General features: G+C 36.6%; 3 protein-coding genes and 1 pseudogene across 3 annotated transcripts; 1 reads left to right on the top strand and 3 right to left on the bottom strand.

The window, feature by feature from the left end:
• Positions 1-1,829: 1,829 nt before the first annotated feature.
• LOC147289976 (heat shock cognate 70 kDa protein-like) lies at positions 1,830-3,596 on the top strand. The gene is made up of 2 exons (XM_086234939.1): positions 1,830-2,040; positions 2,437-3,596. Exons 1-2 carry the CDS (start codon positions 1,830-1,832, stop codon positions 3,594-3,596), a joined length of 1,371 nt encoding a protein of 456 aa, XP_086091065.1.
• A 3,345-nt stretch (positions 3,597-6,941) lies between these two features.
• LOC147289975 (Eukaryotic aspartyl protease family protein) lies at positions 6,942-9,334 on the bottom strand. Its single transcript, XM_086236900.1, has one exon. The coding sequence runs from the start codon at positions 9,035-9,037 to the stop codon at positions 7,718-7,720; it is 1,320 nt and encodes a 439-aa protein (XP_086093026.1). The 5' UTR covers positions 9,038-9,334; the 3' UTR covers positions 6,942-7,717.
• Positions 9,335-14,692: 5,358 nt separating this feature from the next.
• LOC147289974 (putative E3 ubiquitin-protein ligase RHC2A pseudogene) lies at positions 14,693-16,597 on the bottom strand (annotated as a pseudogene).
• A 6,399-nt stretch (positions 16,598-22,996) lies between these two features.
• On the bottom strand, positions 22,997-24,989 carry LOC147289973 (glycerol-3-phosphate acyltransferase 5-like). Its single transcript, XM_086238040.1, has 2 exons — positions 24,402-24,989; positions 22,997-23,929 (listed from the first exon to the last, which is right to left on the bottom strand). Exons 1-2 carry the CDS (start codon positions 24,975-24,977, stop codon positions 22,997-22,999), a joined length of 1,509 nt encoding a protein of 502 aa, XP_086094166.1. The 5' UTR covers positions 24,978-24,989.
• Positions 24,990-27,959: the final 2,970 nt, after the last annotated feature.

Here is a 27,959-nt window from a genome sequence, read left to right as displayed (position 1 = left end):
AGAAGTATAAATATCTCCATATACCAGACGTTCACTAATGAGTACAACATCAAACGTCAGAATAACCATTCTATGAAACACTTTGGTTTTAAATGTAACAAATGGAACTGGTGTTATTTTGGTTAATTAAATTAATACTCCGGCCCATGAGTACTTAAAAAAGAACCCAAAATTTCCCTTTTACTAGTGTGATTCCTCTAATGCAGGCTGATGTTCTTGGCACGAATTAATTACACTTACACCACTTGAGATTTCAAAATTGTTGCATATAACCCCCTGCAAGAGAAAACAATAAATATACAAAAAAGAAACTATTTCTATTGAGGTTGGACCTTACACCTCGAGTAATCTTATTAGGCCATTTCACTCCTTAGCATGTCTTTTTGCATACTTTCTCACCATTTTTCGTGTCACTGTAGGAGATTATATACAACAGTTTTGAAACCTCAGGAGGTGTTGTATAATTTTTAAAACCTCAATAAGTATATATGAAAAAACGATAAACTTCAGGAGTATAAGTGTAATTAACTGTTGTAAAGAGTCATTTTAGTCTAATTTTTCTTTTGGGCTTCGGCCCTTTGTACCAAAAGAAATAAACCCAAAATTTTAATATAAAAGATGGGACGTATGAGTGACTAGGGTTGAAAAAGCTTTAAATTAACAAGTGGCAAAGCCTTTTCTCTGTGCTCCTTTCAGCGCGCCAACAACCACCCTAATTCTTAAAGCGTCCTGGTTTACTCTGCTTTTGATCATTTTTCTTTTCTTCATATTAAAGGTAAAACCTTTTTTATTTCTTTCTTATATAGTTATATATATTTGATAGTTTTGTTTGACAACTTTTTCTTTTAAAATGGTTAAAGTTAAGACCTTTGAATCTCCTTCTCTTACTAATTGATCCTTAATTAATTATTTCAGTCCCTCATAATAATAATAATAATATTTCATTAATTTTTAAATGTGCATCAACCACTACATACACTGGATCGAGATGAATATATCGCTAATGTATCTGTTGTATATATAGGTTGCTATGTTCATGGGTATAACTAAAACCTGAAACAAATCGATAAACACTTGGTCTCATACTTTGTTATTACTTTCAGTTTAAGTCATGGGACGTACGTGTATTTCAAACCATGTATGAAGATCAATAGATTATTGAATTTAATTGGCTAGCTTTCCTGGATTGTTTCATTCTTTTTTGTTTGGAAGAGAGGATTGCTCCATTGTTATTATTTGGTTTCGTGATGAATAATTCCATTTTAATTCATCTAAAACAAAGGGTACGTAGTATTACATTTTTCTGTGTTATACTTCTATTTCCCTTTTTTTTTTGCCATGCTATTTTCATTTGATTATTAGCCATAACAGCTTATGAATTTGCTCGGACTGCTTTCCTATTCCCACTTCAAAATTCACTCAGAGACACTCACTCAAGTAAAAACAAAAAATTGATGCTCTCTTAAAATCTCAAACAAATTCATGAACCTACACATGCATTGCTATTATTTAGTTTTATGTTGTATATTCCAATTCCATATTAATTCATCTATAAAAAAAAGAGTATTCCAGTTTGAAAAACGTACAATTAAAATCTGAAAGACTTGAATAATAATTCCACGAGTGCTTGCTTTCTTCTATTTCATTTTTATTTTCGTGCTATATATTGTCACTTGATTATTACCTGTTTATTGCATTTTAGCCTATTAAGTTAAGTAGTAAAACTAGTTTCAAATACAGAAACCCCTACGACCTTTAAATTCTCAGCCAAGCATTATTTGACATTCGCTTCGATCATTTTTCTTGGTGTTCCAGTTTTTGAGTTGAGAATGGGAGGAAAAGAAGGCCATGCAATCGGGATTGATCTGGGGACAACGTATTCATGTGCGGCAGTGTGGCGATTCGACCATGTGGAAATCATAGTGAACGATCGGGGGAACCGAACAACTCCATCTTATGTTGCTTTCACTGATACTCAACAGTTCATAGGTGATGCAGCGTTTAACCAGATTTTGAGAAACCCCACAAACTCAATCTTTGGTAAGGTTAATAATCTATTTTCTGTCTGTTTATCCCACTATTTCTTTCATTCATTTGCTGTATATATGCATATATACAATTATATATATATATATATATATATATGAATGTACCGTAGGAATTGTACTTTCTAGAGAGTAACTCGTTACATAATTTTGTGCTGATTGATAAGATATGTTAGCTAGGTGAACAATTGGAAGAAGTATAACATTTTTCATATAGACATAACTATCGTTTAGAATATAGATATGCTACTCATTTTGTTGTTTCTATGACTATATTAATTCATACGACCTACTTGAAACTGTTGGTGCATGTTACTCCATTGTTTCCAAATTAAGTTCCTCTCATGTTTCTTCATGGAATTGAGTTTCTAAATTTGGCATCAATTTATAGATGCAAAGCGGTTAATTGGTAGAAGATTTAGTGACACCTCTGCTGATTTCAATGATTCACAGCGTCAGGCTACAAAAATTGCTGGTGAGACGGCTGGCCTAAAGGTAATGCGTATCGTCAATGAACCAACTGCTGCAGCCATCGCTTATGGGATTGACGACAAGGGTGGTTGGTATAGGAAGAGAAATGTGATGATATTTGATTTGGGTGGTGGGACTTTAGATGTGTCACTGCTTACCATGTGTTGTGGTGCCTTTGAAGTGCAAGCCACGGCTGGAGACACTCACCTTGGTGGTGAAGACTTGGATAACAGAATGGTGAATTACTGTGTTGAACAATTTAAGAGAAAGCATAATTTGGACGTTAGTGGAAACTCCAGAGCTCTTAGAAGGTTAAGAAGTGAGTGTGAGAAGGCAAAGAGGAGACTATCATATGCACCTGAGACCGATATTGAACTTGACGGTTTGCATCAAGGAACTGATTTCTATGCAACTATTACCCGTGCCAAATTTGAACAACTGAACATGGATTTGTTTAACAAGTGTATGGAGCCTGTGGAGAAGTGTTTGAGGGAAGCGAACATGGACATAAGCAGTGTGGATGATGTGGTTCTTTCGGGTGGGTCTTCTAGAATTCCCAAAGTGCAGCAGCTGCTACGGATTGTGTTCAAGGGGAAGGAGCTGTGCAAGGGCATTAATCCGGATGAGGCGGTGGCATATGGTGCTGCTGTTCAAGCTGCAGTCTTGAGTGGGAATGGAAATGGGAAGGTTCAAAATTTCACTCTCTTGGATGTCACCCCTCTATCACTTGGGCTGCTGACTGGCAAAGAATATGAGATGACTGTTGTTATTCCAAGAAACTCTAGAATTCCCGTGACCAAGAAACTGCGTTTTACTAATGCTGTGGCCAACCAATGTATCTTCGCCTTTTACATATTTGAGGGTGAGAGTGAAATAGCCACAAATAATAACTATTTGGGTACAGTTGTGTTGGAGGACATTCCTCCAGCTCCCAAGGGTGTTCATCAATGCAGTGTTTGCTTTGATATTGACGCCAATGGTATCTTGAGGGTCTCCGCTGAGGACTTGTCCACCGGCCAAAAGAAAGGAATTACATTCAACAGTGACACAACTTTTGAGGGAAATAAGAAGAGGAGGTAAAAGTTGATAATTTATGGTATATTCTACGGTTTTAATTAGCATAATTATTCTTTTTTATTTTTTTTTATTAAGCCAGCTGAGTGAAAAGTTGAAAACCTCTATTATCTGCTGGTTGTGTTGCTTCAGGATGGATTAACAATCTTGGGGACTGGCAATTGGTCAAAAAAAAAAAAAAACAATCTTGGGGACTGGGGAGTGAAGCTGCCAACGGGCATTCCTTTGCTGGCTAGCTTGATCGTGTTCGTCACATGCTTGGTTTTTTTTTTTTGCTTAAAGTGGTTGATTGCCATTAGTTATGAAAGCAATGAAAAGTCAATGCAGGTGACATGTTGGATAAAAGTTTTGACAAACGTGGTCAATTGATCATCTTGCCCTGTTTGGTGTTTTGGATGAAATGTTTGGGTCACTGTAAGATTAGTTTTCTTACTCTTCTTTAATAGATTGCACCATTGGTGTTCTACCAGCAAATTCTGTTTTCAACCAAAAAGTCATCCAGAGATTATGAATTTAAGTATATTAAATGTGGGTTTTTGAACAAAAAAGTGTTTGGATTAAAGATATCGGTATAGAACTTTTACTTTTTATATTTGGTGTCTTAAAAAAGAAATTATCTTTTGCATGCAAGAGAAATATGAGATTCGGAATCACAAATATGCGCATGAGGTGAAACTTGTAAGTTATTTGGTTGTTTCTCTTCTTTTTTTTTGGCCAAATTTGTTGCTTTCAATTGTTAAGATCGGAACTTGTAAAACTTAATGAAAGAAGAAAGACCCGAAAACATTTTTGAATGCCTCACTTCCTTTCATTTAATCGTGTGTTTGGATGGATAAGAAAAGTTAGAATTTGAAGGAAAGTTGGGATTTAAAAAATTATGCACGCTAGTAAATATCCACTCAATATTTTTGCTATTTAGTATGAGTTAGTAATAGGTTAAATTTTTAACACAAACTTTATGAGTTATCCAAACAATAAAAATTATAATTCTTATCATTTTTCAAGTTCTACATGCATGACATAAAACTGAATTCTAATATTACCAATTGATCCATTATTTGTTTTTTTTACTTTGAACAAAAAAAAAATAAGGGATCAATGAAGGGTACGAAATCCCAAGTCCTGTGTTGTACATTAAGGATCGAAGTCAAGCTAGTTGAGCTACTGCTCTAAGCCTCTACTGATACACATATGAGTTAAAAACTTAAAACTAAGAAAATAACCCACATGACCACATCATTGTTTGCAGTGACTGCTGCAACTAATATTCTAATATTACCATTTGATCCATTATTTTTTTTCTATGAACAAAAAAAAAAAAGGGATCAATTAGGGCCACGAAATCTCAGGTCTCTGGTCTTTGGTCTCTAATTCCCAATTCTTTTATGTTGTGCTCAGTGGTTCAAGTCAATTTCAAAATTTAGTCCAGCTTGAGCTCCGGTGACATACACGTCTGTCAAAACTGTCTTGAATTCCAACATTCTCCTCAGCAACATTTCAGCCTTCAATAGTCAATCACTACGTCAATCTAAAGTATAAACCCATCATTTGAACTATGAAACTGCACAAATTAAAATAAAAGAAGACAGGTATGGGGCATCCCACCTCAATGAATAGGCAATTGATTGCATATGTTAGGGGTAAAGCAGGCAGAATCAACAACCAAGAAAATATCCCCAACTTAGTTTCATGATGGAGTCATACCATGATAAACAAATTAAGAACAAATGCCCCTAATAATATACCAATATTACCACCTAACAAGCCCTTGGGTTAGTCTAAATGATGAGGGAAAGTGGGAAAATGGTTTGGATTAGAAACATATTATAAGACCTTACTATCAAACTTCATACAGGTAAATGAGAATTCCACATAGAAGACATTAATTAAGACAAGGCTTGCAGGTAATTGATTGCATATGTTAGGGGTAAAGCATGCAGAATCAACAACCAAGAAAGTATCCCAAACTTAATTAGTTTCATGATGCAGTCATACCATTGTTAACAAATTAACAACAAATGCCCCTAATAATATACCAATATTACCACCTAACAAGCTCTTGGGTTAGTCCGCGAGGGAAGGTGGAAAAATGGTTAGGATTAGAACCATGTTAAAAGACTTTAATTAGCTATCAAACTTTTCCAGGTAGAAAGTTTCATACAGGTAAATAGGAATTCCACATAGAAGACATTAAGACAAAGTGGCATTTGTAAACACTAATAAACACTTACTTCAATGGCTTCCTCACTGTTGACACCCAACGTGGGAGGTTATCATAGAGGTTAACGTAGGAAGCTAATGTGTTGATGGCTCACATCACACCAATCACAACAATCTATATTTTCAGTTTTCCCCAACATCTCACTACATTTCAACTTTTATAATGAAACACTAATAAGAAAATACGCATTATAAATACTTCAAATCAATATATCCTAAGAAGGATAACTAACTTTTATCTTTTCAAAAGAAGTGCGAGTTTCTTACCATCCTTACTTTTACAAATATGTTCTTAAGAAAAATTACTTCTATGTTTATATAGTATAATTATATACGAATAAATATGTATTTTGTGACACTTAAAAATAAACAGATATTGTGTGACACTAAAAAATAAACAATTATTTCATGACACTTAAACAAATAAATAAATATGTATTTTGTGACACTTAAAAAATAAACAGATATTTTGTGACACTCAAAAATAAACAATTATTTCATGACACTTAAGCAAATAAACAAATATCTATTTTGTGACAATTAGAAATATCATAACACAACCGTGCAATATTTACTTTTGTGAAGCCAATTCCTATGCTTCAAAGGTAAAGCAAACGCGACCATTGCTATTCACAAACTCTTAAGCAGGCTGACTGCATGCCTCTGCCTAGAAGCAAAACCTCCCCCCTCCCACCGATCATGGTGCTGCAACTAGAAACAAAACCTCAATCAAAGCCACAATCAAAACCTCAATCAAAACCTGTTAATAACTTGTGAGAGAAAATAGAGAGAGGTTGAACTGTCAGTTTCGAAGTAGAAATTGTAATCATGTTGCACACAGTTTGGCCAAGTATGCCTTGTCTCGGCATGGCTTCTATGTGTGGCAATCTGTTGATGACGGACCTAATTGGCTTGAGGCTAAGTTGTATGAGGACATTTCTCATGAATAAAATTCATCATTTTTCTCAAAAAAAAAAAAGTTACCAACTACTATTGATTTAATAATATTTCTCATTCTAATGTTAAAGAGCTTACAAATTCAAATCCTCCCCATATTAACAAAAAAAAGAGGTAAATGTACATTTAGGATATGTTCAAACAATAGAGTGATGTCTCACAATTATAAAGTAACTGAATTCGACCAAAAAAAATAAAGTAACTGAAAGGAAAAAGACAGTGATCCATTATCCGAACATAGGGAGGATATGAAATCAAAATTGACTTTGATCCTACAGTACAATATTAAATAGGCATGAGCCATGAGCGATGCTATACATTGCGGCTCTCAAAAGATTCAGAATTCAGAGGCGAGAACCTGATAAGTGACAACTGATGAGAACTGAGAACAATCACACGGTCCACACCATAAACATGTGATTACAAATTTACAACTATTTTACAAGTAGCAGTGAGTCAGTGACACTTGATAGACCAACCACTATATGCACCCTTCAATCCTCATCATCCACTTTGGTCAATTGGTCCCACAGAAAACCCAAATACAGCCTTTGGAGTTGGTTTCTTGGACATTGGACCCTGCTTTGCTTCTTTCATCTATATATGTACCCACAAAACCCACCTGCCCTCAATAAAATAAACCCACTAACACAAAAGCCCACAGAGATATCTCACTGTTCAAAAATCAAAAACCAAAACCTAAAAAATAACAAATAAAAACACTGAAATAGTAACAATGAACTATTGAACAAAGTACATCCGATTTTGATGTTTACCCAAATTTCCAATCATGACCACATATTACCATCTGAACAATGGGCCACCTCTCTAGTACTACACGGAGGTGGGCCATTATTGGGCCGGTGCAGTATTCTGATTAAAGGGGGACCCACCATAAGCCCACAAAAATTGCCAGTACAACCCCAGCTGGGGGTTCCTATCCAATAATCCTAGGGACCCAAACCAAGCTTTTGACTTGCGAGATCACACCTAACCTCAGCCACTCCCACCCTAGACTTCTCCAAATCAAATTCCATCCACACGTTCTGCTGATGATAGTGACCGATCACAAACGCCTCTATGCCCAGCAAGTCAGAGCTCCCAAATGTGAAGCAGTACACCCAATCACTCCCCCGTACCATTCCCGGTACGCGATACAACAACCTCTCGCCCGATACGCTCATCTCGGCACCCCGAAACACTAGCGTCACTGTCGGCAACTCGGGCAGACTCGGCCGGTTCATCGGGACTCGGAAACACAAATCCATGGCTCCTTGGAATACAAAATTTGGGTCGTCTAGAACTGTGAGTACCGATTTCGTTTGTTGCGTGAACTCCTTCTTTAACGCAGTGTAAACCGGGCCGAGAAGGAACGTGAACTGGGTTCCCGAGTCGACCATTGTCTGACCCGCCCCGGTATGGTCCGGTACGAAAATGGATTTCGGGAGCGGTAACAGTTTACTCGAAACTCTGATTCCTTCGAGCTGAACCGTGTAAGCGACTCGGTCGAAGTACGGTAACGGGGTCGATATTTGGACCAATGGGGTGTAGTTCAAGGGTCGGAGCCAAGCGAAATTCGCTTCCCCGAAAAGTAAAACACCGGACGAGTCACGACCCGATATGCAGTACGAAAATTTCGGAAACCCCATTTGGGTGACGAACGATAAGGACCCTCGGTTCATGCCCATTAACCCGGTGGTCTTGGCGTCCTCTTCGGAGTTGGAACTGAACTCGGAATCCATGCACCCGAAAATGGTACCGGGTTGGGCGGATGACCCGATGCTAAATTTTTCGGATGCGAGGTTGCCTTCTATGGAAGAAGCGTCGGCGTAGGAAAGAGTGGCATGGCAGAGCTTTTTCGGGTCGCACGAAGCGGGTATGGAGAAGTCTCGGGTCCGGGTCCGGCAGGTGGGAGAGGAGCAAGATATTGGGGAATAGGAAGATGAGGCAAGTGGGTTGAAAACAGAGTTGAGGTTTGGGGTTTTCTTGCAGTGGAGCCAAGAGAGCTCACTCCCTGTGTCGAGGACCATGGTAACGTTCTGTGGGGGCGAGCCCACGGTTAGTGATATTGTTAAGGTGACATTGTGGTGGAAAGAGAGCTTGTTTGTGGATTTTGGGAGTGGCCCAACATGTGGGAGTGTCTGGGTTTTGAGGGCTAAAATGATTGGTTGTGATTGTGGTTGTGAAACAGAGGAACAGACACTGTAGTGAATGAAACAGAGGGTGGTTGTGATTTGAAGGAGGAGACATAGAAGAATGGGCATGTTCATGAACTATGATACAGAAAAAAGTGGGTTTCTGAAGAGAGATTGGTGTGTATATGTTCCAAATATGTGTTTTGAATATTGGGTTTGGTTTGGTTTTGAGTTGGGAACTTGGGATTTGAATGCCTTTATGAAGAGGAGGGAGGGTCTCTGTTTTGTTGTAGGTGTGTGTGTGTGGTGAAAGGTAAATAGTCTTTTGATTTCTTAAATACTACAAGCTATTGCTAGCTGTGTGAAAGATGACATGCCCACAGCTTGGTTTTCGTAGCAAGCATGGAAGGTATGAAGAAAATTATAAACAAAAGAAAGAAACAAAAAAAATTGTTAGATGCAAATCAAATCAAATGATGTGCCATTCAATTATAGTCTGGTTTCAATTTGATATAGAATTGGCTTCATCAAATCCTACGTGTCAATAACGTATTTATTAAAATGGGTCTAAATCCAAATAAATGAATTTATTTTAAATATTGTTGGATATTGTGGAAAATAAAAATAGGAATGTAATAAATATTCATTTGATTTCCTCCACAAGTTTTCCTTCCATACTTTTTTACTTCTTTTACTTGATTCTCTCTTTAATTATATAGTTCCTTTACTTATGCATTTATAGAATATTATTATATATATTAAATTTGTTCACTAATTTATGTGGAAATATTTCTTTTTATAATCATTTAAGCTCTTTATAAAATCTTATTTATTTAAATAAATAATATATATTAATCGATCATCAATTGAGAAAGTTTGAATAACCCTAGCATTTCTATATATTTATAATCAAATAACCACGAATGAGTGTAAAAGTGGAAATTTATATTCCTAACTCCTAATGTAAAAATGGAATTTTCTAGCTAGTGTGTATTTATATGATTGTCATTCAATTCGATTGTTAGTCATGACTCATGAGCCATGAATATATATATATATATATAAATGAGTGGACTGTGCTTCATTCTTCTTTCCTCATTGATTAAGCTTCGAATCCATCAATCCCAAAAAGGAAATAAAGGACAAATTATCGAATCCTTCACTTTTATCATTTGTCATGTATGTGCTATATATCATGTATTAAAGGCCTAAATCTTGTTTGAAAATAAAGTATCAAATCAAACATCATATGGAATGCAATTAATTTGTTTTTTTTTTATCAATATGGAAAGCAATTAATCACCTTAGATATCTCATTTTAGATATTGTTGTAATTTTTCTGTAATTATGATGTGATTTCTTTCATTTGTTTCAATATATTTATTGGCTCTTTATATTTAGAGTGTGTTACAATATTGTAAAGATCCCATTGTAACTTTCTGTCGAGAATATATTCAAGACACAGTCCTTTAGATTTTTACCACTTCCATATTTTTGATCCTTCGCTATTTTTAAGATATTAATTTTGACAATCTCTCTAATAGTCTAATGACTAATATTAACATGATGAGCTGGTGATTAACAATCACTCTAATAATCTTTACGCGAACTTGCAAGTGATTCGTGAATGCCCGACATACCCTTTGAAAAGGCGTTATGTGGAAGGTACAACTGGGGACAAAAATGAATATATAACTTTATGAAAATGTGAAAAAGAATCCCCAAGTAAACACCCACCAAAATCTATATTGCATGGAGATGACAAACTTATCAATTTTAGCCTCGACTCTTGAGCATTATTAATAGACAAGTGTTTCATTAGCAACTAATAAGTGTGTATTATATTGTCAACTCCCACACAATATAATTAAACAAATGTTTGAAACTTAATTTTGGCATACTCGTAAAATCTAGATTTTGGTCATTGGAACAACTACTCTCACATTCTAATCAGTCAATTTAAATGTCCTTTATAACTTTTTATTTTTGAGTATGTTGGGGGGCCGAACAATTAATGAAGAAGAAAATAAACTTGAACAAGTTGGGGGCTAAAAACCACATTAATATCGTCAGAGAACAAATGTTCACAAAAATAAGAAGAAGTATTCACAATGGAAACACTTCAAATCCAAGAAAAGACTATAAGTGGCCAACCCATCAGCAATATAGTTACACTTAGAGTAGATATGGACCAAATCACGACAACAATTCTGATTGGCAAATAATATGATATGTTATTATTATGTAAAATATTATATTGTTATGCTATCAATAATCAATTTCAAGGATTGATTATGTGAAGTTTTATTGAATACACATTTCAAATTAATAACTTCATAACCTAACATATAATCCTTGATGGGAAAATAATACTTTTTTCAAGCATTTATGAATAATTGACTAATGTTGATGGGAAAAATAATAATTTCTTAACCTTTAGAGTTTAGACTTTAGTTAGTAGTTTAATTTGATGGGAAAACAATAAAGTTTTCAAGCATTTATGAGCAATTGACTAATGATTGTTGTACCCAATTAGCCGGCCACCAAAGTAGAGTAGTCATTCATATCAGTCACACAAACTGAGTTGCCACTTTGCTGGTTCCCACTTCCCACAAGGATTAGGGTCAAAACCTTGGAAATAAATGTGAACGTGCACCAAATGCCAAAACGATTGCGACTGAAATCGGAGAGTTGCTGGATTTGATGCTTAGTACTATTACAATATCGAACCACGCTTTAAGCACATAAGACATAGCCTTGGCGGCAAAAATGACACAATCAAATGTCAATTACAATATATAGGGTGTTATAATCTTAGCCTTCTTAGGTCAGTGATCAAGTCAAGCACTCAAGCTTTCATGCCCATCCACATCTCCCCTTGCATCCATCAGATTGTCTATTACTTTACCCATTGGGACCATCTGCACGTACTGTCATACCAGTAGAAAGAGCTCTCCCTTTTTAGGGTTTTGAAAACTTTTGTATAATGACAAAAACCAAATTAAAGAATAGGGACCGACTGAATTGGAAAACTCAGAAGTTTCTGACCACTTTTCTCCCAACAATGAGACAAAGATTTGGTATGCATAATCAAATTTTTTATTTTTTTTTCATTAGCCAGTTTGATATGTTACCTTAGTAGAGTTTATTAGGTGAAATCATGTTTGAATATACCGTCATATAGTCTAACAAGATAATTAATGTGTTAGATATCTAAATTTTTTTATATTATGAGAAATCTCAGTGTGTAAGAAATCCAAGCTACAATTGAAATTTGGATTTGATTCCACTGGTTGAGTAGACTAAGAAAACATCAAACAAAATTGATTAGTTGGTTAACTTGGTGTGGCAATTGATTTGATGAAAAATGATGAGTAGCTTTGACAAGACTTGAGTTGGAGTAGTCAATACAAAAAAAAACAAATGAAATTGGGTGCGCTTTCACAATCAATCGAGAAGGGAAGGTAAGTTGCATGTAAAGCGTTGTTGTGTGATGTGAGTTCGATTCGTCGTAGCACAATCATAACGTGGTTTGGCGAATCAGTCACCCACTCAATTTGTTCTTCTTCCAAAAATCCAAGGTTTGTTAGTGAGACCTTGAAAGAGGCATGTCATAAATTTTCTATGTCAGAAGATAAAAAATAAAACCCTCTTGGAAATAATAATAAATTTTATGGAAGAAAAAAAATTAATAAAATCGAATTTGCATAACATGTTGCATGGGCTAAAGAGTTAAATTACAAATATAATTAGTCACATTTTAAAGTAGAGTGTTGCCCACAATAGATTTAGTGGTGGTTAATATCTCTTAGGATAATAAATATTTGGTTTGACTAAAATAATTAAATACCTCCCTTCAACCTGATTGCTGTTGATCGACTTTGGCAAAGATTAGAGTCAGTAGACAATGAGGTCCACCATCTCCAACCCAAGCTTTTAATGTTTTAGTACGTTTCATTTTGACTGAGGCAATGAGCATTGCCCACAATATAGTTATTCCTCCTCTATTTCTTAGCTGGATCTTCTTTTTCTTTTCTTTTAGCATTATTTATTTATTATTATTTGCTTACAATGAATTAAGAAGATTTGAACTTAGAATTTAGACTCATCCCACCCATCAAAATATCATATTGCACTTGAGTCAAGCTTGTATAAGCCTTCCAAGAGCCTTGCCCAAGCTAAAATTAGAAAACAAAAGGTGCCCACCCCTCATAATATCCAGAGATTCCTAGATGAAGCAAAAGGCCCTAAAAAGTAGGGGAGGTGGGGTAGCTTCACACCTTTGGGCACTTGGGCTTGCCAAGATAACGGGGTGGGGAAACTGTTGAGCCGCTTTTCAAACTCTTGGGCTTGCCAGGTAACTTTGTGGATTGACTGCTCAAAATTTTGAGTCCAACGTAAGTAATCGTGTATCATGTGATCTCAATTGCAAAAAAGTTTATTCGCGTCAATGCTTTCTGAAAGTAATTTCGATTTTTAATTTGCCCCTAAAACTTCATTTCTCTCACTTTGCCTCTCAAACTTTACAAAATACCATATTCCGTTAAGTTTGTCTATGAGTCCGTTAAAAAAACCTACGTGACGTTTATGTAGAAGGGACAATAAACTGTCACGTCAGCTTATTTGACGAAGCTTGTAACGGACTTGACGGAATATGATATTTTGTAAAGTTCGAGGGATAAAATGGGAGGAATAAAGTTTCAAGGGACAAATTGAAAATCAAAATTACTTTTAGAGGCATTGGCGTGAATAAGCCTTGCAAAAAATATAACATATGGCACTATGACACTAGGTAAACCAAATATATAACACATGACACTATAACAGTCGTACTGCCCCAAGTGTGTGGCATCTGTCATTCTCAAATCCAGATGGCATACATGCAAAACACTTGAATATCCAAGACCTCCCTCCTGCATGTCTAGTTCAAAATATCTGGCCAACATGTTTTCTTTCTGGCACAGTGGCACCTAAGTACTTAAACTTTGCTTATTTGGGGGAAAGAAGGAAGGAAACAAAACTAAGCACTTTTAATTGGCCAAGAAAAACCAAAGCACTTTACTTTATGTTTAGAATCGAATGAAATGAGTTCCAATTTTCCAAATCCTTTCAAGATATGAGGAATGCTACACAGTAATATTGGGGGACACATTCTTTGGCTCTAGCATTAGTGTAATTTTTTTTTTTTCCCATTCTAGTACTATTTTCAAGATACTCATCAGTTCTTGAAGATATTGCTCGGAGACACGCCTAAAATGTTGCCACCAAAATAGGTATCAATTTTACATATAGCACATCCAACATGTGCAATGATTTGTTTCTTCGTAATTCTTGGCGACCCTAATGTGCACATCGATTCCCTTCTGGTAATTCCCAAAATAGGGTTTGCTTGGGTAGAGTTAAACTAACAACGACTTCAGCAAAGGACGAGTTCGGTCCCAAATGGACGACAAATACTTTATGACATATAAACAGATTTAACAATAAAATAAAATAAAATGAACCCCATAAGATCTAATAATTAAATTAAAGAGTGTGTTTGTGACTTGTGAGAATCGTTCTCTCATACGGTGAATCTAAAAATAGTACTAATCGAGACAAATGGCCTCAAGTCTCAACACTCAAGCTTTGTCGCTACCCCTTTGTCACAGTCCCTATGGAGTTTTATTGGCAACTGGCACACATACAGATCTAAGGAGAAAAGAATTTTCGATCCGAATTGCAAGAAATAATATTTCACAACGACTGTAATTCGAATTCCCAATAATTCACGATCAAAAATAGGAATCATTCAAGAAAGAAATAGCTCATGCAAGGGGGCTTCCTCTTTATAGATTTCTTACAAAAATAATGACCCCAAAAAGGGAATAGAGGGATCGATGATAACAAACTGAATCTGACTACAAATTACAAATTCATGAAAATCTTTTAAAATAAAAACTTTGAAAGAATATATATATGAAAGCAGGTAATGAAGCTAATTCAGATTCAATCCATGAAGCTTGAAAAGGCACAGTGGGGTGGAGGAGTACCTTGTTAGCTCCCAACAGCCATCTTTGGAGCTCTGCTTCTCATGGGGTTTACAAGCCCAGGCCACAAATTGTGAGCTCCAAAGACAAAAAGGTCGATTCCCATTCCCATTCCCCATTCATTCTTTCCCCAATATTTACAATGAGTGAATAAAGAACACACCAATGCCTTCCATTTCCACTTCCACCCCCGAATTATCACCATCTTACAATCCCGCTATTAACATCCATAGACCACGTCCTCCGCCTCCGCCGCGGCGCCGTCGTCATAGTCGGCTCCGTCACACTCCTCCTCCGAGGCCGCAGCCGCCGCGGAGGCGTCCCCATCATCCTCATCTCCGAACCTGAACTCAAACTCGAAGCCGACGGCGACGACCGAATCCCACCACCGCCGCCCCGAAAGCAACTAAAAAAATTCCGAAAAAACCCCCTCAACCCACCCCTATCTCTCCCTCTCCTCCCCCCACTCGTCGCCCACGAAATTCTCCTTGGCGCGCCGCCGCCATTAAACCCACCGTCCATCTCCGTATAAACTACCGGAAGCTCCCTCTCGCCGCCCCTTCTTCCGCCGCTGAACCTCCCTACAGCGAATCCCCCGCCGGGCAGCCTCCAGATGGTCAGCCCCGCGTTCTCGTCCTCGCTGGGACCTACAGGCTGCCCGTTCTCGGCGGCGGCGGAGTCGGTCGGCATCTCGTGCCGGCACACCGGACACGAATTTCGTTGGGAAAGCCATGGGAGGATACAGTCCGAGTGGTATATGTGCTTGCAGGGCATCTCGCGAGCTTCGGTCCCCAATTCGAACGCTTCTTTGCACACGGCGCAGTGAGGCTCCGCCGCTATGTGAGCTTCGTCGAGCTCCACCCTCGGCATCGACTCAATCGCTGTTTTCGCCGCCGGCCTCTGATCGTACCGCCCGATGCCGTTGATTTCGATCTGCGAAAGCTGCTCCAGAAGCCGGTCGAACCCGGACCCAAGTAAAAACTCGGACATGCTGCTAGGCAAGGGTCTGAGACCCGACCCGACACCGTCGTCGTAAAAGAGCTCAAACCCACGGCCCGAACCGCCTCCATCGTCATTCGAGCCGTCGGATGTGCCGCGGAGCACGATGACCGGATTGAACGGCGACCGTTCGCCGTTGTTTCTGAGAGGTCTTCGGATGTTCGGGCCGGAACCGGTGTGATCCGGATTGGAATCGGAGCGGTCGGCTCCGATCATGTACATAGCGGCAGCAGGAAACCTCCTGCGACGCGAGTCCACGTGTACGGGGCGGGTCGGGTTGTCAATCTCCTCCACGAAGCCACTGTCGCAGCCAGGGCAGACCACTGCCGAGTCGTTGTTCCAAACCCTAACGAATCGGCTACATCTGTAGCACCAATAAGACGGCGTCGTCGAGGACATGGAAGGCTAATCACTCACTCTCGATCCCAAAATAAACACCGCACTGAATCAATTGAGTTGAATTCGATCCGAGAATGAAAATTCCCAATCAGTATTGAGATTAGAGACACGTTGAATAATGAAGCCAAGCCTTTTTTCCCAGAAAGATAGGGGTTGAGGTAGTGCTTGGGAGATGGGAAACTTAATAAAAACCCCGAGGATATGAAAGTCTTCGGGTGTCAAATTTGAGTTTTTGCGTGTCGAGAGATTGAAGACAGAACGATTTTGTGGAGTTATTAACGGCAAAGCGCGTCTGTCTTTGTTACAGCGGCTTAGCGTGGCGCCAACGCTGTTCGTTTTGGGACACCTGGTGGTGTGTGATTGGGTGAAGCACTTAACGGCGTTACAGGCGAGAGATGTGAGATGAGATAACTGATACGGTTTTGGAAGCAACAAGGAGAAGGTGCACCGTTTTGAGAACTTATTTCAGTTTTGTGAGCCAGCGCCAGAGTTTGGCGCTGAAGATTCTAAACAGTAAACAGAGTGACGTGACAAAATTACGTTCTTTTAAGTTTTAACTTTTAATCCAACAACTACAGGTGATAATCTTGCAATTGTTTTATATATATGGTTTGTTTTTTCCGTTGCGTACTATATTATTTCAGATATTCTTTTTTTTTTTTTTTTTAACCATTCGACTCTAAGGGCTAAATACTTATTAATTTTGGGAAATTAAAGGTCTAAGAATTATTTTAAGTAAATTAGCAAAAAATCACAAAAAAATTGTAAATTTTACTTAAAAACTCATGGAAAAGACTTATTTATTTTTAAACCACAAGGAGTGGTTTAAAAACTAGTTTTTCTTCTAATGTTATATGTAAATCTTATAGAATTACATTTTATCCTATTATGATACAGTATGTAAAGAGTTACATTTTATTTTATTATGATACAATAAGTAACTCTTGAATTGTTTTGTTATGATGCATTATGTAACACTTTATCTTATTATTTCAGATTTAGTCTTGTAGAGTTACATTTTATAATTTCGTAGAATTATATTTTGTTGAATGATTTAGTATTGTTTTAAGGTTTAAGTATTTAGTGTTTAAGTTTTATGACTTCATATTTAAAATTTTAGGGTTTTAATCCTAAATTTTAAAGACTATATTATAAACTTTAAGCTCTCAAAAGAATTTAATTAATTTAACTAAAACTTGGGAATACTTGAATACCTTAATTACTTGGGTATGCTTGAGTTTGAATAGTATTGAATGCTTTATATTTGATTTTTCTTGAATTATGGATTAGAAATATTATTTGTTGTTTAAAAATAAATAAATTAGAAGTTTGAGTTTATAACTAAAAAATATTATATATTATGGCTTATTAATAAAGAACTCAATTATTTTCATAACATTTCTTTAATTTTTCTAACGTCTTTTAATACTTAAAAATAGTATGTATACACAAAACATCTCAAAGTTTAATGTTAATGTAATGTTTTATGGGGCCCTGATCTTTGCATAATACATTTTGTTTTTGAATATGAAAAAGCAATAAAAAAAGTACTACATAACCTAACAAAACGATCTTAAAATGATAAAACGATGGTTATTTTCAATTCACAACATGTAGACATGTTTATTATTGATTGCCATTAGTGTTTAAATCATCGTTTTACACATTGAATTCATTTTAAATATAAAATATAAATTTATTTAAAAGTGTGCAGTAAATGTTATGATAATTAACTATTTCAATTTCATTTTAAAATTTATTTATTTATAATATATTATTATATCATTTGGATAAAAAATTCTCAAATATGTGGGTAATAATATTGGCATATAAATTAAATTAGGGCTGTAAATCGGCTTAAAACAGCTCAAGCTTGGTTCTTTTAAGCTCGGCTCGTAAAAAAACAAGTCAAGCCGAAGCTCTCGCTCGGTTAAGATACAAGTCAAGCTTGAGCTTTAATATATTCGGCTCAGATGAAATATATGTTTCACGCCTCCTTTTTTATAGCTTATATGAGGACTTGCTATAAGTTATGAATGTTTAGATGAAATTATTTGGTACAGTTGTATTTCAAGGAAATCATATTCATCTATACGGTGTTTTAAAAAAGTCTTTGATGTCTATCTAATTTAATTAAAAATATATATTAATTCTAAGTTAAATTAACATATTATAATGCTTTCAAGAAGAAAATGTTTGATAGAAATTAATATTTTTTTAAAATAGTAGTTAATAAAATATCTTAGATAAAATTATATAAATAAGCTCAATACAGTTTGAGTTCGTATCGGGTTTGATTTTTTTTTGGCTTGTTCAAGCTCAGTTTGTATAAAAAACAAGCCAAGCCAATCTCAAGTTCAAAAAATTTAAAACAAGCTAAGTTTGAACACGGTGATATTCGCCTTGGTTCGACTCGTTTACACCCCTAAATTAAATTAAAGTGCACATATGCATGCAACTAGCTAGGTAGCAATATTATTATATGTTACTGTGGAATTATCTGTGGAATTATCATTTCTTTATTATTAATGCTGAGCAAGCCGACCATTCACTTCTGGACTATGAAATGATATACGTACAATTAATTTTCTGAAGCTTTCTTCTAATAAAATAATACTCGCGTGATCAACTAGTCATAAGATATATAAAATTACTAAGGTTTGTTCCTGACAAACTATAATATTAAACAATCCATTTGAAAATTGCATTGCATACGAAATTATTAATTTCCCTGATCCTGATTTCGTTTCTAACTTAATTTGCATCTGATTTTTCTTATTAATCTCTTTAATTATGAAGTTACAACAAAATCCTTATGTATGTCCATTGTTATAGATATGTTTTCAATATATATATATATAAAATATTTTATATATTATTAGACTAATCGATTATATATATGAATGTATACAATCTAAATTACCAGTATGGAAACATCACATATCATCAAATTGTCAGATAAAAAAAAAAGTTGCTATTTGCACACCCCTATAATTTAATTTGTGAATTTAACTAATTACCCCAAAAGAAAAAGACATTAACGGACAATTCTTACACATCCATCAACTTAGACAAAAAAAAAAACACACACACACACACTCACTTACCCGATCCACACCTTCCTCCCTCCTTCACCGGACCACCTCCCTCAGTTTCACCGGACCCACCCAGCCCCTCCCCCCTGACCGGACCACCTTCATCTCTCTCTACTCTCCGACATGCAGCATCACCCTCCTCCCTCCCTTCTCCCTGCAGGCAGCACCACCCTTATCCCTCTTTCTCTTCCCGGCCCGCAGGCAGCACCACTTTCACCTGACCCACACAACCCCTCGCCCCTCACCCGACCACCTTTCTCCCTCCCTCCCGCACCACACTCCTCTCTCTCTCTCTCTCTTTCCTCCCCCGCAGCACCACCTCCCCATAACAGACCATTCGACACTAGTCCGCCGAAATGGTTAGTTTCGTTCGACATACAGCCATTGAATAACTAGGAAACGTTCAGCGGATGACTGCCAAACCAAAACTAACTATTTCGGCTGCCCAGCGCCGAAGGCCTATGACGGGGAGGTGGTGCTGTGAGGGAGGAGAGAGAAAGAGAGGAATGTGGTGCAGGGAGGGTTCGGGAGGGAATGAGGTGGTTGGGTGAGGGGGAGAGGGGCTGAGCGGGTCGGTTGAAATAGGGGGAGGGAGGGAGGTGGTGTTGCATGCGAGGAGGAGAGAGAGGGATGAGGGTGGTGCTGCCTGTGGGGAGGAGAGAGAGGGATGAGGGTGGTGCTGCATGCCGAGGAGAAGAAAGAAGAAGAAGGAGAGGGAGGGAGGTGGTCCGGTGATGAGGGATGGGGTGTTATTATTTTTTTGGTCTGAGGTTGTTCGGTGAGGGAGGAGGAGGGAGCTGGGTGGGTAGGTGAAGGGGTGTTTTTTTTTTTTTTTTTTTTTTGAGTTGATGGGGTGTGTTGGATGATGAGTTTTGGTGAGAAATTTTGTGAAAACAGATAAAATAGGGATATTATGGTAATTGAGAGAGGTATGTATATGAGAAAATTTAATTATGGGAGGAGCGTGAGTGTGTGAAATGAAAAAAAGTGAGAAGATGGTGTGTAAAAAGAAAAAAAAAATGTGTGCAAATAGCAGCATTCTAAAAAAATATTATCATCCATATATCTATATTTGCATGACCGTATGCCCCCCACAATCGATAAGGTTTTTTTTTTTTTTTTTTTCACGTGCTTTTACAATTATTTTTCACAAGCCGATCATAATATTTTGACGTACGTATGTCCATTTTTTTTTAAGCTGACATATGTCAAATTATTATTAAATGTATGTAAAATTATAAGCATGTAAATTGTACAGACGTACACTTGAAAACAATAATTTTTCCAAGTCATTGTACGTACCTTAGTCTTCAACGCAAACTATGTGCCTTTCTTCAAAGTTCAAAGTTCCTTTCATAAGTGGCCAAAAAAAAGTTCCTTTCATAAACTTTACTAATTTACGCGTAAAAAGCTTATATTATTCCACTCATACACATTCTTTATTCCACAATAATATGTATGGGGAAAAACCCAAGCAAAAGAGAGAAAATAGAGAGGCTATTGGTAGTTTTGACTAAAATCAGTAGTGTCAGGGATCTTAATTTATTTTTTTCAATTTAGACATTCATATATTAGATATAAAAAATAAAATCTAAAAAATAGAAGAAAATACTATATCCAGTAAAGTAATAAATAATGATACGTCAGATAAGAAAAAAAAATAGAGATAGTTATTTATTTGTTTGATTTTTAAGTATGATGACGAGAGTAAAAGGAAAGACTGAGTCATGTGGTTGGCATTGGACAAAGCCTAATCCTATAAGCTGCAGCTGCAAAACCAGCCTCTCTGTATTAATTAAAGGCTTAACCACCAAAACTTACTTTGGTGCTTCTTCTACAGGAATTTGTTTTTCTTTTTTCTTTATTGACTTCTACAGCATATTAAAAATGTCAAAACTACTTCACCAGTCACCAGCCAACAGTTTTAAAAAGATGATCAAACTACTGAAGCAACACAAATTCTAATTAATCCACCCACCAAATCAAAGGGAATTATTAATTTTAAATTTTTTGTGCATATGTGGACTAATCACACATTCACACTACAAGTTTAAATTAACTTTAAAAAAATAGGAAAAAAAAGTTTTTAAATTAGGCAGTCATACTATACATATTGTATTATTGTATGACCACTTAGTGATATGGCCTCATGTTTTTTTTTTTTAAAGAAAATTGAAGAGTTTATTCAATGAACCAAGTCCTCATACAAAGCATGACTGAGCCAAGGAGGCCCAACGTTTACATCAAACCAGAAATTAACATGATAATTTGATAAGTTATGCTTAATTAGCTAACAAATCTGCTACCTTATTCTTATGCTTAGCTAAAAAAAAGTTTGAAATAGAGCAGTAGTATTATATGTATGGTCATGGTGTTATGTGTTTTATTTATTTTAAGAAAATGTAAATTTTTCTTGAAATAAGAACACGTATATTATTAAAGATGGTACCATATACATAACAGGACTGCGCCCATCTCCCGTATGATTCTTTTTTGGGCTTCTGATAGTTGTGATATAGATAAGGCAGGTAATTGGGCCTACCAACATTATAAGGCCCGGTTGTTTTTATGTTGGGATCAATTCTATTCATGGGCTACATTTAATGCACACGCAGTTAGGCCCGTAACCTATAATATTACACATTACACATGATGTTTTCAAGTTGCATAAATGTGACGAACCATTTTGTTTTGACAAAGATGAACAGTGATATTTTTCTTGTTACAAAATAACGCAATTCTCCATCATCCGATCCTTCAAAATTTGGTTAATTTCACTCTAAAAACAAATACATACCAATGCAAGAGTACAAAAGAGGAGCTTGAATAGCATAATCTTTTTAAACAACGATGTTTCAATTATTTTATAATATTAATATTAATTATTGTGCATAAAAAACAAACTCCAATTTAGGCTGCATGCATTATTAATACAATAACAAGTTATAAGGCTCTTAGATATATAAATATCATCAATTATATAAAAATTATTCCAGAGTTATATATCTTCTTTCTTTATGTTTTGCGTTGAGATCGACATGCATTGTACCAATTAGTTTTCTTTCTCCTTCAATCATTTTTAATGCAATAGAAAATAAAAACAGCAACGTACTGACGTACACCTCTTGTATTAGAGAGGTTAATAAATTAAAGCCAAACAACAACAGAGAATACAGCCCAAGACGGCAAGACAAAACAACAGCACAGCTGCGCTGAAAGCTAAACGGACCCAATTAAGCACATGCATGCTTAATTAGCAACATACACTAATTAATTAATTGATTGACACTATAATCCAGATCAAAACAAATTAACACTATAATCCATTATTAGGTAGCAACAAAACGTACAAAATCTTATATTTCCCAATTAATTATAATATTCCAAGTAGCTAGTCCCAGAGTCATTAATTAGCAAACAAAATGATCGACATTTACAGTAGTACGTACCTTATTGAACAAATTCAGAAATAAATAAATCTACAAAAAAATACAAACAAAGAAATATTAATATTATTCATTATTCATTATTCTTACGGCCACACCAAACAAAGAAATTGATAAATCAATTTCTTATTCTTTCCTTGTTTTAGTGTAAAGGGGCTTGAAGCTGCTCATCACCACCTTCTTAACCCCATCCGCAAACGAAGTATACGACACCGTTCCATCATTCCCAGCAAGCACTCTGTACTTGTCCTTCCTGGTGAAGTTGGTGCACTCAAACCCTAACGTGGCGGCCAAGATCCTCTGCACGTAATTCGCAACATCATGAGGACTCTTCCCAGATGAACACGTGGCTTCCAAAGGCAGCTGGTTTAAGAACGTGATCTCGTACACCGGCCGAGGGTTCATGAAGAAGAAGATGGGGTCCAGGGATTTCCAACCCTTGGCGGTGGTGGCATGGAAGAATCCTACTCTATAATTGATGGCCACGGGGACTATTCGGTTCGTGAGTTCGGCGAAGAGTGCACTGAACCTCAAGAGGAAGGGTTCACGACATGTCGTTCCTTCGGGGCAGACCACAAGGTCCCCTTTGGATAATGCTCGCTGGATTTTTTCTGCGTCCACGTGTCGTGTTCGGGTTAATCGAACGGTGGGGATTGGGGCTAGGAGCTCGGATAATCGAGATATGGAGTATGTGACGGCTGGGATTTTGCGGCCAAGGACGGTGGAGAGGACGACGGGGTCCATTAGGGTTCGATGGGTGCAGACGAAGAGAACGCCGGAGTTGCCAGGTGTCACGGGTGGTGGGGGTTTGCCTTTCACAATGACCTTGCCGCCAAATAGCTTGGACACGTGGGTAATAGCCCACATTGGTAACAACAACCCCACGACTATGCGAATGAAGGCGAGGATGATGCCTAGGGGCATCCATAGGAGGATTAGGAGGGCGGTAGACGGCGTCGGCCGCTTCACTAGTCGGCCGTCGTGGAAAATCACCGGGAGCGGACGGAGGACTTGTTGCTCTTGCTTTTCGTTGTTGATGAATGGTGGGTGCATTTGTTCCTGTTACAAGACCCATCCATGCATCATTAAAATTAGTAAAAGATCATGCATATGCTTCATATGATATTAGCTACACATCTAATTATTACACATCTAATTATTACATTAATTATATAACATGTCATTTAGTACCACATTACATAATTAGAAAATATAATTCTTCTATTATTACTCAACAAAAGTTTGTATCATCTATTTATGCGTGCTTTTTATAGTGTTTTTGTATAAAATAATGTCATCTTTTTAAATGTAATTGTAATAACTTTCCAAAATAAATACAAAATACTCATAATACATAATTTTGGCACAATCACAATATTAGTACTAAAAAATAAACCGTTAACGTTAAACACAAAATAACGTAGTTTAAAAAATAATTACAATATTAGCACGTGAAAATAAACCAAACATCATTTTTTTCTAGTTGAAATTAAAAGCCTAAATGTGCTAATATTCAAATTTTGATTTATACCTTGCATAGAGATAAAAACGAAGAACATGGTGAAGCAAGCCCTCCCAACCCTAACTTAGGTGGCTCATCCTCCGCAAATAGCTTTGCCACCAAGTCACGAGAGCTACTACTATCCCCACCAACTAGTCCACCCTTAACAAAGCCGGTGGCGAACCCGAACCGGTTCACAACAAGCTCACTACCAACAACCTCATCAGCCCTCAAATGCTCCTTCACAAACCTCTCCACCATAATCCTCGGAGTCCTGGTCACCACAACCCTCTTATCACACGAGCTAAACACTTTCCAAGCCTCCATGTCCACGTCATCCACGTAGAATTTCGGCAGAACCGCCCGAGCCACCGATTCGATCTCGGACTCGGGCAAACCCGCAACCGTAATAAAGATCATAAGCTTAAACCCTACCTCCTCCGTACCCACCATCTCCAGCAACTTAATAACCGGCCACGTCATCAGCAACAGGGCGAACCTGACCAGACCCGAAGCCTCGAATGCCACCAACATGAAGTAGGAAAACGGGTCCGGGTCCTTCACAAGCGTTCCCTCCAGCTCCGAAACAACAGAGGACGACTCCATTAACGTTGTAGTACTACTTGGTCTCACCATTTGTGTTTTTCTTAATTGGGTTTCTAATAGATCACAAGAATTGATATGTGGGTTATAAGGTGTAGCAAATTTGATTGGGTCGATTAATTTAGGAATAAAACGGTTTATCAGTTCACAACTACCATGCACTTTACATTACTTATGAAGATCGTTGTTTTTGGTTTAATAAATTTGAGTGGATGTATCTGCAAAGAAAAAAGTATTATACGCCACGTAAATACACACAAAGAGATGGATTACTTAACCCCAACAACTACAGGTGGTGACGTGGACTTGTTGAGCAAAGTCCACCTGTCCACACCTAATAGTAGGTCTGACTTGGGCCTTTCGGTCACTGACTTTAACATCACAGCGTGATGGGTACTGATCATGTTACATTGGGCTACTCTTGGTATATAAGGTTTGGGCAAAAAGTTTATGTGAATTAAAATGTATGGACAATTGGACATGGTCTCACCTCACCTCAATACCATGCTGTATGGGGGAATTTTAAGATTAACAGCTGGCTGATTATGAAATTTCTGGGAAATTTCGATTTTGACTATCATATATATGTTGGCTAGCTTTTGCTACCTTTTAGTTTTAGATTTTGCTATATCTATATATAGTTTTCTATATATTCATCGACTATATATAGCCTATAGCTCTTGTAGAAAGTAGAACGTACCCTCTTTCTTTCTTGTCTGGCTTTCTCCTTGTTCTTAATTCTTAAGTCTCTGAATTTCTGCTTTTCCCATTATGGAAATCGACTAAAGACTGTAATAAGAATATGACATTAATTGTACGAATTTCCTATTTGTCATTTGTTTTTTTCTCAAACTATATAGTGCTATGTGTTTGGATTTGGAATTCAACATAGTGGGTTTAGAGTTTGGCATTTATATATATTAATTAAACAGATGATTAAATGTAAATATGAAATGACATAATTTTGGAAGCACCAACACTGAAAATATTAACAGAGAGGAATAAATTAATGTATGGTAGGAATAAATTTGTTCTAAAAGAAATAGATTCTATTAAATTATACTTGATTTGGTATTGTAAAACTTTCGATCACAAGTATCCCACCCCAAACACCCTTCTCAAATCGAGTTTTAACGTACTTTTTTATTGTTTTTGGCCATGAAATCGAGTTTTAACTTAATTAGTTCTTAAGTTGTCTAGTTATATATCGTAATTAATGTAATGGTTACCCACAATTAATTTCTATCCAATTTTTTGTTAATATAATTAATTACGATAGCTAGCTTATAAAGTTACAAGTGACTTAGCCTTTAGCAAGCACCGAATGCAGTTGATCGTAATTAATCAGAAAAGATATCTATGTGAGGGTCATACCTAACAAATCTCCTGTAGAATTTAAGTTTTCTAGCTAGCTAGCTAGAATAGAAACCCAAATCACTTGATCTTAAAATGACTTGAGCAATCTCATTTTGATTTTTGAGTCTCAAATTAATTAGCTGCATATATATATGCTCTTTGGCTGTTACAGTATCATGCATGGCAAAGCTAGCTTGTTAGAAGAATTCAAAGTAGGTTAGAAAATAGAAACCTAGCTTTTCGAGTATGTTGCTCAACCTCTTCAGTACGCACACGCTTACTTTCAACACAATTCTGCAAAATTAACTGAATGCTGTTGCTGGTTAATTAATTTGTTTGGTTTGTCAAGTTCACACGGTAAATTACATCCTCCAGGTTAGGTAAGGTTGGTTTGAAGATCATGAAAACATGATTTCAGCAATTAATATTGTAATATGTCTCCAAAACAATGCAGCCCAATTTTGATCAGTACTCTGTGCTCATTAATTTCTTCTAAGTTATTCTGACCAAGTTCAGAGGCCTTCCGATTACCCCAAATCAGTGTAAATGGACCTTGGTTCAAATTCCCAAGCCCAGTCCACCTTGCTGTAAGGGGCCTAAGGGCCGGTCTTTTGGGCTTTGATATAATACAAGTATACAACAACGATGACCTAAACGAAACTGACATACAATGGAACAAAAAATCACAGTGTTGAATAGTAGTTATGTTGTGGTGGTGGACAGAATTCACCATATAGCAGAGTTTGATAAGAGTGCCCCATGTAAATTACTAAGGAAAAAAGTCTGAACCGAAGTCTGGACCACCGACCAGTGTGATATTTTGCCAAAACTCTCTAAATTAAACATGAGCATTAATAGAGTATGTGTCTGCGTGTGTACATACCTTGTACAAACATAAACCATGTTTGCTATATATAGGAATATAGGATATACCAGAGTTCTTATCAAGAACAAAACTGTGCAGATCACTTGGCTTCCCTGAGCCATGGGCTGAGCTTGGCCCCCTATATGGTTAAAAGCTAACTTTGGTCCAATCTGACCCTTTTATTTGTGTCATGTTCGTGCTGGTCTAGTTCCTTTTATGCTCATGATAGCTTGACTCATTTAATACCTCTAATTAGCAATTCAAATATAACTTATCCACGTGATGCAATCCAAATTGTTGATAATATAATTTTAGTCATAGTTTATGTAGCGTCTTCTAAGTTGTTAATGACCTAATTGACCATTAAATTATCATTTTCTATATTGTGTGATTTGAGTTGCCAATGACATGCATGATTGGTAATTTAGTCTTAACTTATCCACACCGTGCAATTCTAGTCGAGAAAGATTTCTAGACTCTAAATGCAAAAACTCTATTTTTCTGAAAAAAATTTTACAAGAGCATAAATCCTCCCCCCAAAGAAATCCAAAAACGAAAAAGGAAACAAAACAATGCATTTTAAGTAGACAAAATGAGGGGGCTAATTGATGGTATCCTACCACTAAGGGCCAGTTTGGTATTGCTGTGAGAAAAAACAGCTGTGAAGTAAAGTCAGCTGTAAAAGTAAAACAGTTGAGTGTTTGGTAAACTATATTATAAAAAATGCTGTGAGTACAAAAAACAGTATCAAAGTATTTGGTAAA

Source organism: Dryas octopetala, chromosome 3 (assembly GCF_963921425.1).
Source record: "Dryas octopetala chromosome 3, drDryOcto1.1, whole genome shotgun sequence".
NCBI classification, from domain to species: Eukaryota; Viridiplantae; Streptophyta; class Magnoliopsida; order Rosales; family Rosaceae; genus Dryas; species Dryas octopetala.
This window is presented reverse-complemented; position numbering and strand designations above follow the sequence as displayed.

What these genes read in the sequence shown, in the direction of transcription:
- LOC147289975 (XM_086236900.1), bottom strand. Translation starts at nt 9,037, where the DNA reads ATGAACATGCCCATTCTTCTATGTCTCCTCCTTCAAATCACAACCACC.
- LOC147289976 (XM_086234939.1), top strand. Translation starts at nt 1,830, where the DNA reads ATGGGAGGAAAAGAAGGCCATGCAATCGGGATTGATCTGGGGACAACG. An exon ending in CCCCACAAACTCAATCTTTG is followed by an intron (nt 2,041 to 2,436) that starts GTAAGGTTAATA and finishes ATCAATTTATAG; the next exon opens with ATGCAAAGCGGTTAATTGGT.
- LOC147289973 (XM_086238040.1), bottom strand. Translation starts at nt 24,977, where the DNA reads ATGGAGTCGTCCTCTGTTGTTTCGGAGCTGGAGGGAACGCTTGTGAAG. An exon ending in CGTTTTTATCTCTATGCAAG is followed by an intron (nt 23,930 to 24,401) that starts GTATAAATCAAA and finishes GTCTTGTAACAG; the next exon opens with GAACAAATGCACCCACCATT.